The 19,157-nt window shown below is 51.6% G+C and overlaps 1 protein-coding gene across 4 annotated transcripts in view; it reads right to left on the bottom strand.

The window, feature by feature from the left end:
* The window catches only part of LOC132832710 (neurogenic locus notch homolog protein 1-like), a 173,168-nt gene that overhangs the window by 137,694 nt on the left and 16,317 nt on the right, over positions 1-19,157 (bottom strand). For 3 of the 4 annotated variants that reach the window (XM_060850807.1, XM_060850809.1, XM_060850808.1), the window contains exons 2-3: positions 8,439-8,520; positions 2,701-2,966 (exon numbers count right to left, since the gene is read on the bottom strand). In XM_060850807.1, coding sequence (XP_060706790.1) covers positions 2,701-2,966; positions 8,439-8,520 — 348 coding nt within the window. The remainder of the gene's footprint in view (positions 1-2,700; positions 2,967-8,438; positions 8,521-19,157) is intronic. The other variant, XM_060850810.1, reaches the window with a different exon arrangement.

The raw sequence follows: 19,157 nt of genomic DNA, 5'->3' as shown, positions 1-19,157 counted from the left end.
AGGGTGTGACTGACAGGGAGCTGTCCCCACGGTAACGCACAGGGTGTGACTGACAGGGAGCTGTCCCCACGGTAACACACAGGGTGAGACTGACAGGGAGCTGTCCCCACGGTAACACACAGGGTGAGACTGACAGGGAGCTGTCCCCACAATAACACACAGGGTGAGACTGACAGGGAGCTGTCCCCACAGTAACACACAGGGTGAGGCTGACAGGGAGCTGTCCCCACGGTAACGCACAGGGTGTGACTGACAGGGAGCTGTCCCCGGTAACGCACAGGGTGAGACTGACAGGGAGCTGTCCCCACAGTAACACACAGGGTGAGACTGACAGGGAGCTGTCCCCACAATAACACACAGGGTGAGACTGACAGGGAGCTGTCCCCATGGTAACACACAGGGTGAGACTGACAGGGAGCTGTCCCCACAATAACACACAGGGTGAGACTGACAGGGAGCTGTCCCCATGGTAACGCACAGGGTGAGACTGATAGGGAGCTGTCCCTGTCACCGCGGCAACACACAGGGTGAGGCTGACAGGGAGCTGTCCCCACGGTAACGCACAGGGTGTGACTGACAGGGAGCTGTCCCCGGTAACGCACAGGGTGAGACTGACAGGGAGCTGTCCCCACAGTAACACACAGGGTGAGACTGACAGGGAGCTGTCCCCACGGTAACACACAGGGTGAGACTGACAGGGAGCTGTCCCCACAATAACACACAGGGTGAGACTGACAGGGAGCTGTCCCCATGGTAACGCACAGGGTGAGACTGACAGGGAGCTGTCCCCACAATAACACACAGGGTGAGACTGACAGGGAGCTGTCCCCATGGTAACGCACAGGGTGAGACTGATAGGGAGCTGTCCCTGTCACCGCGGCAACACACAGGGTGAGGCTGACAGGGAGCTGTCCCCACGGTAACGCACAGGGTGTGACTGACAGGGAGCTGTCCCCGGTAACGCACAGGGTGAGACTGACAGGGAGCTGTCCCCACAGTAACACACAGGATGAGACTGACAGGGAGCTGTCCCCACGGTAACACACAGGGTGAGACTGACAGGGAGCTGTCCCCACAATAACACACAGGGTGAGACTGACAGGGAGCTGTCCCCATGGTAACGCACAGGGTGAGACTGACAGGGAGCTGTCCCCACAATAACACACAGGGTGAGACTGACAGGGAGCTGTCCCCATGGTAACGCACAGGGTGAGACTGATAGGGAGCTGTCCCTGTCACCGCGGCAACACACAGGGTGAGGCTGACAGGGAGCTGTCCCCACGGTAACGCACAGGGTGTGACTGACAGGGAGCTGTCCCCGGTAACGCACAGGGTGAGACTGACAGGGAGCTGTCCCCACAGTAACACACAGGGTGAGACTGACAGGGAGCTGTCCCCACGGTAACACACAGGGTGAGACTGACAGGGAGCTGTCCCCACAATAACACACAGGGTGAGACTGACAGGGAGCTGTCCCCATGGTAACGCACAGGGTGAGACTGACAGGGAGCTGTCCCCACAATAACACACAGGGTGAGACTGACAGGGAGCTGTCCCCATGGTAACACACAGGGTGAGACTGATAGGGAGCTGTCCCTGTCACCGCGGCAACACACAGGGTGAGGCTGACAGGGAGCTGTCCCATGGTAACGCACAGGGTGAGACTGACAGGGAGCTGTCCCTATCCCCACGGTAACACACAGGGTGAGACTGACAGGGAGCTGTCCCCACGGTAACGCACAGGGTGAGACTGACAGGGAGCTGTCCCTATCCCCACGGTAACACACAGGGTGAGACTGACAGGGAGCTGTCCCCACGGTAACGCACAGGGTGAGACTGACAGGGAGCTGTCCCTATCCCCACGGTAACACACAGGGTGAGACTGACAGGGAGCTGTCCCTATCCCCACGGTAACACACAGGGTGAGACTGACAGGGAGCTGTCCCCATGGTAACGCACAGGGTGTGACTGACAGGAATAAGCGCTTCTGGAGGACACTCGGAACGTGAGGAGGGCCTCGGACGGATTCCAGCCCCAATTCCGTCCTGGGCCAACGGGGCCTTTTCGTAAGGCCCGAACCAGGTGGTCAAGGCCTGACCGAGGTCACCACAGGAGGCCTGGAGTCACGTGGAGGTCAGACTGGCCAAAGACAGCGGGTACCTCCTCCCACCGGTGAGCCAGACAGTCTTTTCCGACAATCCCACAACGGAGCGTGGAGGACAACATGGTTGACGTTCCAACCGGGTCACTGCGTCCGGAATCTACACCGTCACCCACCCTCCCCCCAGACCCTAGGGGTGGGGGAGGGAGGTGTGTGTGTGGGTGTCACACACTGTCAGAACGTTATCCCCATCCTGATGGAACCGGGGGGGGTGGTGTTGGGGGAGGGTGTGCGGGGGATTTTGCCACAACCCGTTACCGAAGGCCAGCAGTATGCCCACCCCACCAAGGCCCACGCGCCGCAGTAGCACCGTGATTGAGATTTCACTCCCCCGTCCCACTCCACTCCCCCTCCACCCCACCCAGCACCCCGACATTGGGCAGCGCTTCCCCTCCCCCCCTCACCGTCAGTCTGTTACTCCGCGGCTGATGGACTTGGGGAGGCGGCGCGCGGTGAGGGGATGGTCCTGACCCTGCCCTGTGGCACTGCACGAAAACCCTATCCCAAACGTGGGTGACAACCCAACGCCGGAGCCTTACCGGTCCAGCCATGCAGACACCGGCATCGGTACTGGGAGGCAGAGGCCGGCTCACAGGTCCCCCGGTTCAGGCACGGGTTGGTCAGGCAGGCGCGGTTCACCGCGCTCCTCTCGCACCGCCGGCCCGCGTAGCCGGGAGGGCAGGAGCAGAAGGCGGAGAGAGAGCCGTTGCGGGCGCGGGTGTGACAGGCGGCGCCGTGCAGACACCGGTTGCCGGAGCAGGGGTCCACAAACTGGCACAGGTCACCGATGTAGGGTGGCACGCAGCTGCGGGTTTTTCCAAACCAAAAATAAAAAAAAAATACAGATTAATCTCCGCGGCGTAATGCATCAATCGCCACGTGAACGGTGCACAGGGGGAGGAACGTGACCGCGAGGTGCCCAGAATGAGTTGGGAGGTACATGATGCGGCTGTACAGGACATTGGTTAGGCCACTGTTGGAATATTGTGTGCAATCCTGGTCTCCCTCCTATCGGAAAGATGTTGTGAAACTTGAAAGGGTTCAGAAAATATTTACAACGATGTTGCCGGGGTTGGAGGATTTGAGCTGTAGGGAGAGGCTGAACAGGCTGGGACTGTTTTCCCTGGAGCGTTGGAGGCTGAGGGGTGACCTTATAGAGGTTTACAAAATTATAAGGGTCATGGATAGGATAAATAGACAAAGTTTCTTCCCTGGGGTGGGGAAGTCCAGAACTAGAGGGCATAGGGTTAGGGTGAGAGGGGAAAGATATAAAAGAGACCTAAGGGGCAACTTTTTCACACAGAGGGTGGTACGTGTATGGAATGAGCTGCCAGAGGAAGTGGTGGAGGCTGGTACAATTGCAACATTTAAGAGGCATCTGGATGGGTATATGAATAGGAAGGGTTTGGAGGGATATGGGCCGGGTGCTGGCAGGTGGGACTAGATTGGGTTGGGATATCAGGTCGGCATGGATGGGTTGGACCGAAGGGTCTGTTTCTGTGCTGTACATCTCTATGACTCTCACTGCATAAAATAAACCCTGGTATCCTCGGGATCTGAATCCATGGTTTCAGTTATCCGTGGTTAGCCGCAGCCTGAAAATTGTACACGGAACATTCCAGAACTAATTCCAGGGGGCTGCCGGGGAGATACATTTCGCATTTAAATGATAGGACTCACTCATATCTGCGGTTTTGTGCGTCTGTGATAGGTCTTGGAACGTATTGCCCCTGGATACGGGGAGATACCCGTATAGAGTTTGCGCACGGGTCACTGCCCCTTTTAAAAGGTATCACGACGACAGAAAAGAGTCCGTTTCAGCCCCTAAGGGCAAAGTTCACCGTCGTCATAAAGGCCACAATGCACAATTACAGACACTTTACGCATCGTCTGGACTCCAGGGCAACAAGGGAAAAAAAACTGGGTCAAAACGTGCACGGTGCTGGGGAAGGACAGAGGGTCAGGCAGCATCCGAGGAGCAGGAGAGTCGACATTCCAGCCACAAGGAATGAGCAGGAGGAAACAGCCTGCTCAACACAACAGAGCCGAAAACAGCAGACCCACAGCTACAAGGGAGGTGATCGAGAGGTGGGTGGAGGTGGGGGTGGAAGTGTGGGTCAATCATCCTCTGGGTGGGGGAGGGAATGCAACATCACAAAACCCAGAAAATAGGTATCAGCCCCAATGCCCAGGTGACATCCCTGCCCCTATGTCTAAACATGGACGTTTCGATTTGATTTAATTTATTCCTGTCACGGGGTATAGTGAAAAGATTTGTTTCACGGTCAGTACTGTACAAAGCATATCAGGGCGATAGAGTGAGGGATACGATGCTACGGCTGTAGACAAAGTGCCCATTTGAGAGGGCAGCATGGTGTCTCAGGGGTTAGCGCCACTGCCTCACAGCACCAGGGACCCAGGTTCGATTCCAGCCTCGGTCGATGGCTGTGCGGAGTTTGCACATTCTTCCCCACCGTGTCTGCGTGGGTTTCCTCCCACAGTCACAAAGATGTGCGGGTCAGGGCGAATTGGCCGTGGTAAACTGTCTGCTGTGTGAGGTGCATCAGTCAGAGGGGAATGGGTCTGGGTGGGTTACCCTACGGAGGGTCGGTGTGGGCTTGTTGGGCCGAAGGGCCTGTTTCCACACTGTAGGGGATCTAACCTAATCGTTCTAAGAACAGCGGGGAAAAGCTGTTCCTGAATCTGCCAGGTGGAAGATGTTGTAGCTGGGGGTGTGCAGGAGGGGCCTTTAATGAAATTGTCTGCTTTCCCAAGGCAGAGGGAAGTGTAGGTGGAGTGAATGGATGGACTGCTGGCTTGCCTCATGGGCTGGGCTGTGTTCACAGCTCCCTGTAGTTGTGGGCAGATTAAAGAAATTTGGATTTACAAAGGGGAAAAGGCAAAATAATCAAAGCAGCTAGAGGGAACGTTGGCACAAGGAATGAGCACTGGATGGCACAGAGTTAAAGCACGCGGGTAAAAGAACCAACGACAAAACTTTTTCTATCCACTGTGGTCAGGATTTAGAATCCACGGCCTGAGGTTATGGCAGGGGCAGGGTTCGTTTCAGCTTTAAACGGTCATTACCCGAGACAGGACGAATGATTATGGTGCCTTCTGTGCTCTAACCATCCTACAATTCACCAAAAATCTCTCCAAGTTGAAGCCCCTTTTGTAAAAGCTTAAATGAAGGCAGCCTCTCCACTGCGTTACCGAGGGAGTGCTGCTCGGTCTCACGAAGCCCCCTCTCAGACGAGACGTTATTGGGAAGCCTGGAGTGTCTGCTCAGGCACATCTGTAAGAACGATGATCTCCAGGTAGAGATCTCCGCTGTGTCCCACTCCAATATTAAGCTCTTGAAATCACAGGGTGTTTTGCAGGACAGGACTCATGACAGGATTCAGGTGGTTAAAACTGACAGAAATCATGACAGGATTCAGGTGGTTAAACTGACAGAAATCATGACAGGATTCAGGTGGTTAAACTGATAGAAATCACGACAGGGTTCAGGTGGTTAAACTGACAGAAATCATGACAGGATTCAGGTGATTAAAACTGACAGAAATCATGACAGGATTCAGGTGGTTAAAACTGACAGAAATCATGACAGGAGAGGGATTGTTTCGGGACCCTGTCAGTAGCGAAATGAATAACATTGCCTTTGGTCAGGCCACTGTTGGAATACTGTGTTCAGCTCTGGTCTCCCAGCTACAGGAAGGAGGTTGAGAAGCTTGAAAGGGTTCTGAAATGATTCGCAAGGATGTTGTCAGGGTTTGAGAGTTGGAGCTACAGGGAGAGGCTGAATTAGGCTGGGGCTGTTTGCCCTGGAGCATTGGGGGCTGAGGGGTTTGTAAAAACATGAGGGGTTTGGATAAGGTGAATAGACAAGGTCTTTTTCCCGGGATAGGGGAGCCCAAAACTAGAGGGCATAGGTTTAAGGTGCAGGGGGCAAGATTTAAAAGTCACCCAAAGGGCAATGTTTTCGCACAGAGGGTGGTACGTGTGTGGAATGAGCTGCCAGAGGAAGTGGTGGAGGCTGGTACAATTACAACATCTAAGAGGCATCTGGATGGGTATATGAATAGGAAGGGTTTGGAGGGATATGGGCCGGGTGCTGGCAGGTGGGACTAGATTGGGTTGTGATATCTGGATGAGCTGTACATCTCTATAGGGCGATGCAGAGATTATTACAGGACACAGGGAAATGCGACTAGCAGGGGTCACTTCCGGTCACCCAGCAACCACTGTCAGTCCGGAGCTCAGTGTTGATGGTCAGATGCCCCGTGTTTATGATCTGACTGAGAGGACAGGTGCCAGTTTCGATGGGGCCTGTTGGATTTATGTCGGCCGGCCGCAGTGTGAGGGGGCTGTTCAAAGTGAGGACTGCGCTACCACGCAGCAGAAACATTGCGTCCGAGGCTGGGGGCGGAGAGCTGGGGGGGGACTTCTGCCATCCACCACGCCCGCACTCTGGCAATCCCAGCTCCCTCCCCGGTCCCTCCCCCAGCCCACCTCCTGCCTGGGCTGTTTGGCTGCACACGGCACCCCATTTCACTCACCTCAGCCCCTTACCCACATTATCCAACAGGAGTACAGTATCATGCAGCCATTCGGACCATCACGCTGGTGCTAGCCCTTTGAGAGAGCTTTCTACATTAGTCACAGCCCATCCTGCACCCCTCCCAACACCTCCCCCCACCCCGATCCCGGTTTACTCCCTAACCCTGCAAACTTTTCCACTTTGCGATTTGTCATCCTGCAGGCATCAATCACCACATTCCCAGGGTCAACGGGAGGTCACTCCCGCCGGCTTGAGGAGTGCTGACTCCCTCCAAGGCAATGCCAACCAATCAGCACCCTCCCCTCCCACGGGTGTAGATGGATGTGCCATTCCGGAACGTGGGATTCCTACGTTTGTGCTGACGATTGCAAAAGGGGAAAGTCTTCAGTGACAGTTCTTTCATTTCCAGCACCGTTCGAACCCACACAGTCAGGGGGCTGCCCTCCTGTCACCCCCTCACCGATCCCACTCTCCCGTTACCGGACCCAGGACCCCGGCCCTCATCAACTCCACGTGGAAGATCCCGCGCCCCATGGTCTCCCTCCCACCTGTTTCCGTGGGATGGCCATCCCAGCTAGTTCTCCGGAATATCTATTTCCAGCTGTTTCCCTGGTTGCTGTTTCAGGATATTAACCGGAGATCGGCATTGCAGCTGTTTCCCTGGGATCGCTATTTCCAGCTGTTTCCCCTGAAATCCCGATCTCCCTCTGATTCCCCTGAAATTCCAGTCCCCCTCTGTTTCCCCTAAAATCCCGGTCTTCCTTTGTTTTCCCTGAAATCCTAGTGTCCCGCCGTATTCCCTGAAATCCCAGTCTTCCTCTGGTTCCCCTGAAATCCCGATCTCCCTCTATTTCCCCTGAAATTCCAGTCCCCCTCTTTTTCCCCTGAAATCCCAGTCTCCCTGTATTTCCCCTGAAATCCCAGTCTCTCTCTATTTTCCCTGAAATCCCAGTCTCCCTCTGTATTCCCTGAAATCCCAGTCTCCCTGTGCTTTCCCCTGAAATCCCAGTCTCCCTCTGTTTCCCGGAATTCCCGGTCGCCCTCTGTTTTCCCCTGAAATCCGAGTCTCCCTGTGTTTCCCTCTTGCTGGAAGTTTTGGGTTGGTACTCTCATCTGTTGACCATCCAGTTTGCAGTACAATGAAGCCGGACACAGGAAAACACAAACAGACTCCTTTTTCAGAAAGAAGAATGGTGGATTTGTAACAGTCATTCTGAAAGACTTACTGCCCCTCTCCCAGTTTCTGTCTCGACGTCTTTAATCTCAAGAATATCGATAAACCTCCCTGTTCCTGGAAATGCGCCTTCAGTTAAAGACTGCTGTCCCAGATTAATCATAATAAATCATTGTGTCATGGATAGGTGGGGAGGATAAATCAGTTTCCCCTCTTTTTAACCCTCTTGGTTTACTGGAATTATTTACATAACCATGTCACACTCTAACCATGATGTGGTTTGAGGGGTCAAGGTGGAGCTGATTACAAGGTGTTTTAAGAATGAACGAGGGAGGAAATAAATAATGCATTTCAATATGCAAAAATGCCGGTATAAATTTCAAAACAGGGAGAGGGTCTATTATAACATGATTGATCTGTAATATACAGTTATACCAAGCCCTTCGGGAGCTTGAGGTGTTGAGTTTAACCTGAGACTATGGCTGTTTAATTGATTACTTGCCCCCTTAGCAGTGATCAAATTAAGCCACTTTCTTACTTACAGACAAGTTGCGGTTCCGTTACTGAGTGATTGGCAACTCCCTCCGTTGCCACAAGGATTTACACCGTTCAGACATCTCAAACCTAAAGATGGGGAGATGGGAGTATGTCAGTGGGTGTTCTTAAAGAACAGGAGCATCAGTAACCCAAGAGAGAAACACTCATCGAGTCATAGAGCTATTCAACATAGACCCAGACCCTTCGGCCCAACCCGTCCATGCTGACCAGATATCCCAACCCAATCTAGTCCCACCTTCCAGCACCTGGCCCATATCCCTCCAAACCCTTCCTATTCATATACCCATCCAAATGCCTCTTAAATGTTGCAATTGTACCAGCCTCCACCACTTCCTCTGGCAGCTCATTCCATACACGTACCACCCTCTGTGTGAAAACGTTGCCCCTTGGTCCCTTTTCCCCTCTCACCCTAAACCTATGCTTTCTCAGTTTGGACTCCACTACCCTGGGAAAAAGACATTGCCTATTCACGGTTAAAAATCACACAACACCAGGTTATAGTCCAACAGATCATTTACCCTATCCAAGCCCCTCATGATTTTATAAACCTCTATAAGGTCACCCCTCAGCCTCCAACGCTCCAGGGAAAACAGCCCCAGCCTGTTCAGCCTCTCCCTGTAGCTCAGATCCTCCAACCCTGGCAACATCCTTGTAAATCTTTTCTGAATCCTTTCAACTTTCACCACATCCTTCCTGTAGCACAGGGACTCCAGCCTGAATGCAGTATTCCAAAAGTGGCTTGACCAACCTTCTGTACAGTAGCAAAATGACCACCCATCTCCTGTACTCAATGCACTGACCCAAGAAGGCCAACGCCTTATTCAGCACATCTGTGGAATTTACCAACTCACACCCAGACTGGACTGATCACACCCAACCAACTCACACCCAGACTGGACTGATCACACCCAACCAACTCACACCCAGACTGGACTGATCACACCCAAACCAACTCACACCCAGACTGGACTGATCACACCCAAACCAACTCACACCCAGACTGGACTGATCATACTCAAACCAATTCACACCCAGACTGGACTGATCACACCCAAACCAACTCACACCCAGACTGGACTGATCACACTCAAACCAATTCACACCCAGACTGGACTGATCACACTCAAACCAATTCACACCCAGACCGGACTGAACACACCCAAACCAATTCACACCCAGACCGGACTGAACACACCCAAACCAACTCACACCCAGACTGGACTGATCACACCCAAACCAACTCACACCCAGACTGGACTGATCACACTCAAACCAATTCACATCCAGACTGGACTGATCACACCCAAACCAACTCACACCCAGACTGGACTGATCACACTCAAACCAATTCACATCCAGACTGGACTGATCACACCCAAACCAACTCACACCCAGACTGGACTGATCACACTCAAACCAATTCACACCCAGACTGGACTGAACACACCCAAACCAATTCACACCCAGACCGGACTGAACACACCCAAACCAACTCACACCCAGACTGGACTGATCACACCCAAACCAACTCACACCCAGACTGGACTGATCACACCCAAACCAATTCACATCCAGACTGGACTGATCACACCCAAACCAACTCACACCCAGACTGGACTGATCACACCCAAACCAACTCACACCCAGACTGGACTGATCACACCCAACCGACACTGAATGCCCCTCACGGTGCTGAAGACCCTATCTCTGAGTCCAACACCCAGGCTGGAACCTACCAGAGACTGCCCAAGTGTCAGCTTTGGTGAGTTTCCTGCTGGCTGTCTCTCTGCCCACCCGACCCTTGTGAGGATTTTTCCACAGCCTTCCCAGACCTTTTGTGCGGCTGGTCCTTTGCCTGGTGTCTAAGACAGCCCAGATCTTGAGCATATTCCTGCAAAACCCAAGACCTGCCCTTCGAATCTCAGCGCTGGCCTTAGTTCCCCATGCCCCGCGGTGGATGGCCACACTCCCCATGCCCCATGGTGGATGGTCACACTCCCCATGCCCCATGGCGGATGACCACACTCCCCACGGTGGATGACCACACTCCCCATGCCCCATGGTGGATGACCACACTCCCCATGCTCCATGGTGGATGACCACACTCCCCATGCCCCGTGGTGGATGACCACACTCCCCATGCCCCGTGGTGGATGACCACACTCCCCATGCCCCATGGTGGATGACCACACTCCCCATGCCCCATGGTGGATGGTCACACTCCCCATGCCCGGGGCTGATGGCCACACTCCCCATGCCCTGTGGTGAATGACCACACTCCCCATGCCCCGTGTTGGTTGGTCACACTCCCCATGCCCCGTGTTGGATGGTCACACTCCCCATGCCCCGTGGTGGATGACCACACTCCCCATGCCCCATGGCGGATGACCACACTCCCCATGCCCCGTGGTGGATGACCACACTCCCCATGCCCCGTGGTGGACACTCCCCATGCCCCGTGGTGGATGACCACACTCCCCATGCCCCGTGGTGGATGGCCACACTCCCCATGCCCCGTGGTGGATGACCACTCTCCCAATGCCCCATGGTGGATGGCCACACTCCCCATGCCCAATGGCGGATGGCCACACTCCCCATGCCCCGTGGTGGATGACCACTCTCCCAATGCCCCATGGTGGATGGCCACACTCCCCATGCCCAATGGCGGATGGCCACACTCCCCATGCCCCGTGGTGGATGACCACACTCCCCATGCCTCATGGTGGATGACCACTCTCCCCATGCCTCATGGTGGATGGCCACACTCCCCATGCCCCATGGCGGATGGCCACACTCCCCATGCCCCATGGTGGATGGCCACACTCCCCATGCCTCATGGTGGATGACCACTCTCCCCATGCCTCATGGTGGATGACCACACTCCCCATGCCCCATGGTGGATGGCCACACTCCCCATGCCTCATGGTGGATGGCCACACTCCCCATGCCTCATGGCGGATGACCACACTCCCCATGCCCCGCGGTGGATGGCCACACTCCCCATGCCCCGTGGTGGATGGTCACACTCCCCATGCCCCGTGGTAGATGACCACACTCCCCATGCCTGTGGTGGATGGGCACACTCCCCATGCCCCGTGGTGGATGGTCACACTCCCCATGCCCCGTGGTGAATGGTCACACTCCCCATGCCCCATGGTGGATGGTCACACTCCCCATGCCCCATGGTAGATGGTCACACTCCCCACACCCTGCGGTAGATGGCCACACTCCCCATGCCTGCGGTGGATGACCACACTCCCCATGCCCCGTGGTGGATGGCCACACTCCCCAGGCCCCATGGGGGATGACCACTCTCCCAATGCCCCATGGTGGATGGCCACACTCCCCATGCCCCGTGGTGGATGACCACACTCCCCATGCCCCGTGGTGGATGGGCACACTCCCCATGCCCCGTGGTGGATGACCACACTCCCCATGCCCCATGGTGGATGGGCACACTCCCCATGCCCCGTGGTGGATGACTACACTCCCCACGCCCCATGGTGGATGGATGTTTCTGGCCATTGTGGTTTGGTGAGGTGGAGTTTGCATTCTGAATGACTCCTTTCAACATTTCCCTTTGCATTTGTTCCTAGCAGCACCTTCCGGAATTCCGACCCGACCAAAGTTAGCCGGCTCCTCCCTCCCTCCTGTTTAACCTGGAGGAGCCGGTGTCGGACTGGGGTGGACAAAGTTACAAATCACACAGAACCAGGTTATAGTCCAACAGGTTTATTTGGAAGCACTAGCTTTCGGAGCGACGCTCCTTCATCAAGATAGTCTACAACCCCCTTCGATAGCTAGTGCTTCCAAATAAACCTGTCGGACTATAACCTGCGTGCTGTGTGATTTGGAACTTTGTCCTATTTAATTCGCTTTGTTTACGTTTCCTGCACACTGCCAAATGACTACCACTGCACAAAGCAACTTCGCTGGGTCATGACGCAGCCTGGGTCATCCTGGGGTTAGGGAGCGTTGGAGGTCTGCCTGTGTGATTCCTGCCTACCCCGAGTGATAAGCTGACAAGTCTGTATCATTAACAGTTCACCCACCCACCCTTCCAGTTGGTAACCTCAGGATCCCTGTGATTCCCTCACGTGCACTCACTATCCCTACCCACGCTCACTGGAGAATCGGAGGCTGGACTGTTCCAGAGAAGCTCTTACCCAGGGCAGGCCTGGGTACACATTTCAAGTTGTGCTGACACATTCAGTGTGAGCTGCAGGGGCCCCTCTTGAAGCTTCCTCTCGATGTTTTGGAAATCTGAACACTGCCCCCCAACGGTGCTACAGGACACCAGAAGCTATCAGAGCTGAATTAAGCCATTAGACCCACCGGGTCTCCCCCACCGTTCGGTCACGCGTTTCTCAACCCCATTCTCCCGCTTTCTCCCCCTAACCTTGGATCTCAAGACCTTGTCCATCTCTGGGTTGAACACTCAGTGACCTGGCCTCCCCGGCCCTCTGCAGTCATGAGTACTACAGAGTCCCCACCCTCTGGCTGAAGACATTCCTCCTCATCTCAGTACTCAAGAGTCGCCTCCTTTCCCCCTCCACTCCGAGACTGGGCCCTGGGATTCCATACTCAGCCCCGGGCGTGAGATTGAGAACTTTGAACAGTACAGCGCAGGAACAGGCCCTGCAGCCCACGATGTTGTGCCCAACGTGACTCCAAATTAAACTGACCCTTTCTGCCTCTGGTCCATACCCCTTTCCAGTCCTTGCGAAAAGCCCCTTAAAAACCCCTGTGCTATCTGCCTCTTCCCCCCAGCGGCCCCTCTCACTCCCCGTGTAAATAACATGCCCCTCACATCTCTTTTGAACTTTTCCCCTCGCACCGTGAATGCACGCCCGCTCGTTTCCGATATTTCAACGCTGGGGGAAAAGATTCGGACCGTCAACCCTATCTGTGCACCTCATCATTTTATCGGCTTCTATCAAGTCTCCCGTCAGCCTCCGCCACTCCAGAGAGAAACAACCTGAGTTTTTTTTTTCCCAGCCTCTCCCTGTAGCTCACCCCCTCTAATCCTGGCAACATCCTGGGAAACCTCTTCTGCACCCTCTCCAAAGCCCTCCACATCCTTCCTGCAATGCGGTGACCAGAATTGAACACAGTACTCCAAGTGGGGCCTGACCCAAGTCTTAGAAAGGTTAAAAACAATGACTGCAGATGCTGGAAACCAGGTTCTGGATCAGTGGTGCTGGAAGAGCACAGCAGTTCAGGCAGCATCCAAGGAGCAGCGAAATCGACGTTTCGGGCAAAAATCCTTCATCAGGAATAAAGGGCTTTTGCCCGAAATGTTGATTTCGCTGCACTTTGGATGCTGCCTGAACTGCTGTGCTCTTCCAGCACCACTGATCCAGAACCAAGTCTTATAAAGCTGCAACATGACTTCCAGACACTTATACTCAATTCCCCGACCAATCAAGGTAAGTGTGCCTTAGGCCTTCCCTCCCACCCTATCGCCTCGCGTGGCCACTTTCAGAGAGGCTATGGACTGGAACCCTCAAAATCCCTCTGTACTTGAGTCTAACTGCGTACTTTTCCTTAACATTCGATCTCCCAAAGTGTCAGACTTGCACTGGGTTAAATTCCATCTGCAGTTTCTGATCTGATCTGAGAGGAGCCCAACACCTGGTGATTGACGGTCGGCACATTACCAACAGAGCCCCGGGTGACACATAGACCGGTGGTGCTCTCTCCCACCCCCCAGCTGAATGCTGACACTCAGGTATCCCAGTACATGGAGCAGCATACGGGTCTGGAATACAGATCAGGACAGTACCGTCATTGCTGTTGCTCAGTATCTGGATTTCTGCCAGCCTGTAATACACACTACAATGCACGGCTCAGTATGCATGTCCATTAGTCTACCTGCCCACCCCTGTATTATTGTTAGCTCGATTCACTGCTGTGGTGGGACATTCTGTTATGATCTGACCTCGTGTCACATGAACCTGGTTGTTATCAGGTAATTAACTACATCACTCTATCTTGCTACTTAACTGTGTATCTCTTTATCTAGCTTTCCATCTATTCATCACTCTATCTATTGATCTATGTATCTATTAATCTGACTCTCTATCTGTCTATTTCTATCATTCAGATTACTGTCACTATTATCTAGTTTCTATCATGCAAGTAACTACATCACTCTGTCTCTACGGCCAACTGTTTGCATCTATTTATCTTTATATCTCTCTGTCTATATCACCATCTGTCTGACTGTCCATCTATCTATCTACCTACCTATGTATTGAATCACACTATCTATCTCCCCACCTGTTTATCATTTATCTATCTCATGATCTATTTATCTATCTAATCGAGCGATCTTTCTATCTATCTACCTATGTATTTATCACACTATCAATCTGTCTATCATTTATCTTACTATCTATCTATGTCTATCTATTTACCATCTATTTATCTCTCTTTTTATCATCTATCTATCTATATATCTATCTGTCTATCTATCTATCTGTCTATTTATCATCTATCTATCTATCTTTATTTATCTGTTTATTTCCCATCTATCTGTCCATCTGTCTTTTTATCATCTATCTGCCTATTTATCATCTAGCTATCTATCTACCTGTCTATATACCATTTATCTATTTATCTCTCCTGGCTGCTATACACACACACACACACACACACACACACACACAGACACACAGACACTCACACTCACACACACACACACACACACACACACAGACAGACACACACAGACACACACACACACACACACACATATACACACGCACACACACACACACAGACAGACACACACAGACACACAGACACACACACACACATATACACACGCACACACACACACACACAGACACACACACACACACACATATACACACGCACACACACACACACACAGACACACACACACAGACACACACACACACATATACACACGCACACACACACACACACAGACACACACACACACACACACACACATATACACACGCACACACACACACACACACACACACAGACACACACACACACACACACACACACACACACACACACACACACACACACACACACCTGCAGCCAATACATTCCCTAACTCCACCTCGATGACCCTGTCACCTGTTGGAGGAAGAGAGCTTCCACTCTTGCCACAAAGATAAAGGAGAAAATAAAACTCAGGGCTACTGGTCAAAATCTTCCTGATGAGCTTTCCAGAGCACAATGACCCCTGGTCAGTGTTTTCTTTTTAAATTTAGCTGCGACATGGTGGAGGAAATGTGACCTAATTTAGTGAGCAAAATAATAACAAGGGGAGGAAGTGAGTAGGATCACTCTTCATCCTGCAATCCTTATCCCAAACAAACATTCACCCTTTCGAAAGAATGGCCTATTATACTGCGGCAGCTGATGCAATTTCAACCTCCAGTCCTAGTTCCCAGTAAACATGAGGGCTTACATTGCAAGGTTTTGTCCTGCTGGTGTTCCCCCTCCCTACACTTGGGAAGGGGAGGGGAGGGGTCGTCCTGACCTTTACCCAGTAGCCACTAGCCGTTCTGCCCATTCTTACAGCAGGGAACTCCAACAGCCCTCACAAAACTCAGAGCGCAGCCCAGGATGGAGGGAGTCACTTGACTGGGACCCTATGCTCCATTTTGAACTCCTCCCTTCACTCGCCCAGCACGTGCCCCCAACAAAGCAGCTCACTGAGGCCCCTGCAACACCCTCAGGCTCCCTGCTGCCCTGCCACCTGCATGGGACCCTTCGCCATCTCTGGGTCAACACCCCTGGCCTCCCGTGGAGAAACAGCCCACCTGCCACCACGAGGGGCTCAGGGAGGGGGGGAAAGGAGAAAGTGAGGACTGCAGATGCTGGAGATCAGAATCAGAAACGCACAGCAGCTCAGGCAGCAGCCGAGGAGCAGGAGGGTCGGTGTTTCAGGCATATAGGGGAGGCCTAACTCGGGTAGTAAAGAGGTGGGAACTAACACTGTGTCTGGGAGACACAAACTAGCCCTGGCTTTATTCTCACACGTACTGAATTCAGTGACAAGACAGACAGGTCACCAACAATAGATGTAAAGCTGGAAAATCCCAGCAGGACATTTGGGTTTCAGCTCGAAACGTTGACTTTCCCGTTCCTTGGACAAAAACTGACATGTTGTGCTTTTCCAGCTTCACTTCCATTCACTCTGGCTTCCGACATCCGCACTCCTTACTATCACAGGGCACAGGACACAGAACACAGAACATAGATCATAGAACACAGAACATAGAATACAGAACATAGAACTCAGGACACAGGACATAGAACACAGGACACAGGACATAGAACATAGATCACAGAACATAGAACACAGGGAACAGATCACAGAACATAGAACATATAACATAGAACACAGGACATAGAACATATAACATAGAATCACAGAACACAGGACACAGAACATAGAACACAGAATACAGAACACAGAACACAGGACACAGAACACAGATCACAGAACATCAAAACATATAACACAGAATACAGAACACAGAACACAGATCACAGAACATAGAACATAGGACACAGAACATATAACACAGAATACAGAACATGGAACACAGAACACAGGACATAGAACATGGAACACAGAACATAGAATACAGGGCACAGAACATAGAATGCAGACCATAGAACATAGAACACAGGACACAGGACATAGAACATAGAACACAGGACACAGAACATAGAACATAGATCACAGAACATAGAACACAGGGAACAGATCACAGAACATAGAACATATAACATAGAACACAGGACATAGAACATATAACATAGAATCACAGAACACAGGACACAGAACACAGAATATAGAACACAGAACATAGAACATAGAACACAGAATACAGCACACAGGACACAGAACACAGAACATAGAACACCGAATACAGAACACAGAATACAGGACACAGAACATAGAACATAGAACACAGAATACAGAACACAGGACACAGAATACAGAACATAGAAAAAAGGAGACAGAACACAGGACCCAGAACACAGATCACAGAACAAAGAACATATAACACAGAATGCAGAACACAGAACACAGATCACAGGACATAGAACATAGGACACAGAACATATAACACAGAATACAGAACATGGAACACAGAACACAGAATACAGAACACAGAACACAGAACATAGAACACATGACACAGAACATATAATACAGAATACAGAACATGGAACATAGAACACAGAATACAGAATACAGAATACAGAACACAGAACATAGAACACAGAACATAGTACACAGGACACAGAACATAGAACACAGGGTACAAAACATAGAGCACAGAACACAGAACATAGAACATAGAACATGGAACATAGAACACAGAAAAAAGAACACTGAACACAGGACATAGAACACAGAATACAAGACACAGAACACAGGACACAGAACACAAATCATAGAACACAGAACACAGAACATAGAACACAGAATAAAGAGCACGTGACACAGAACACAGAACATAGAACACAGGACACAGAACACAGGACACAGAAAACAGGACACAGAACATAGAACACAGAACACAGGGCACGGAACACGGAACACAGGACACAGAACACAGAACACAGGGCACGGAACACGGAACACAGGACACAGAACACAGGACACAGAACACGGAACATGGAACATAGAACACATATTCTGTGTTCTATGTTCTATGTTCTGTGTCCTGTATTCTGTGTTCTGTATTCGGTGTTCTATGTTCTGTGTTCTGTGTCCTGTGTGCTGTATTCTGTGTTCTATGTTCTATGTTCTGTGTTCTATATGGGCGGCACGGTGGCATAGTGGTTAGCACTACTGCCTCACAGCACCAGAGACCCGGGTTCAATTCCCAACTCAGGCAACTGACTGTGTGGAGTTTGCACATTCTCCCCGTGTCTGCGTGGGTTTCCTCCGGTTTCCTCCCACAGTCCAAAAATGTGCGGGTCAGGTGAATTGGCCATGCTAAATTGCCCGTAGTGTTAGGTAATGGATAAATGTATGGGTGGGTTGTGCGTCGGTGTGGACTTGTTGGGCCGAAGGGCCTGTTTCCACACTGTAAGTAATCTAATCTAAACACAGAAAACAGAACACAGGACACAGAACACAGAACATAGAACACAGAACACAGGACACGGAACACAGGACACGGAACACAGAACATGGAACATAGAACACAGAAAACAGAACACAGGACACAGAACACAGAACATAGAACACAGGACACAGAACACAGAACACATGACACAGAACATAAAACACAGAATACAGAACAGAGAACACAGAAAATAGAACACAGAATACAGAACACAGGACACAGAACACAGAATACAGGACACAGAACACAGAATACAGGACACAGAACACAGAATACAGGACACAGAACATAGAACACAGAATACAGGACATAGAACACAGAATACAGGACACAGAATACAGGACACAGAACACAGAACACAGAATACAGGACACAGAACACAGAATACAAGACACAGAACACAGGACACAGAACACAGAATACAGAACACAGAACATAGAACACAGGACACAGAACACAGGACACAGAACATAGAACACAGGACACAGAACACGGAACACGGAACACAGGACACAGAACACAGGACATGGAACACGGAACAGTGAACATAGAACACAGAAC

This window comes from Hemiscyllium ocellatum, chromosome 35 (assembly GCF_020745735.1).
Source record: "Hemiscyllium ocellatum isolate sHemOce1 chromosome 35, sHemOce1.pat.X.cur, whole genome shotgun sequence".
NCBI classification, from domain to species: Eukaryota; Metazoa; Chordata; class Chondrichthyes; order Orectolobiformes; family Hemiscylliidae; genus Hemiscyllium; species Hemiscyllium ocellatum.
Note: the sequence above shows the minus strand (reverse complement) of the source record. Positions and strands in the feature narration are given on the sequence as shown.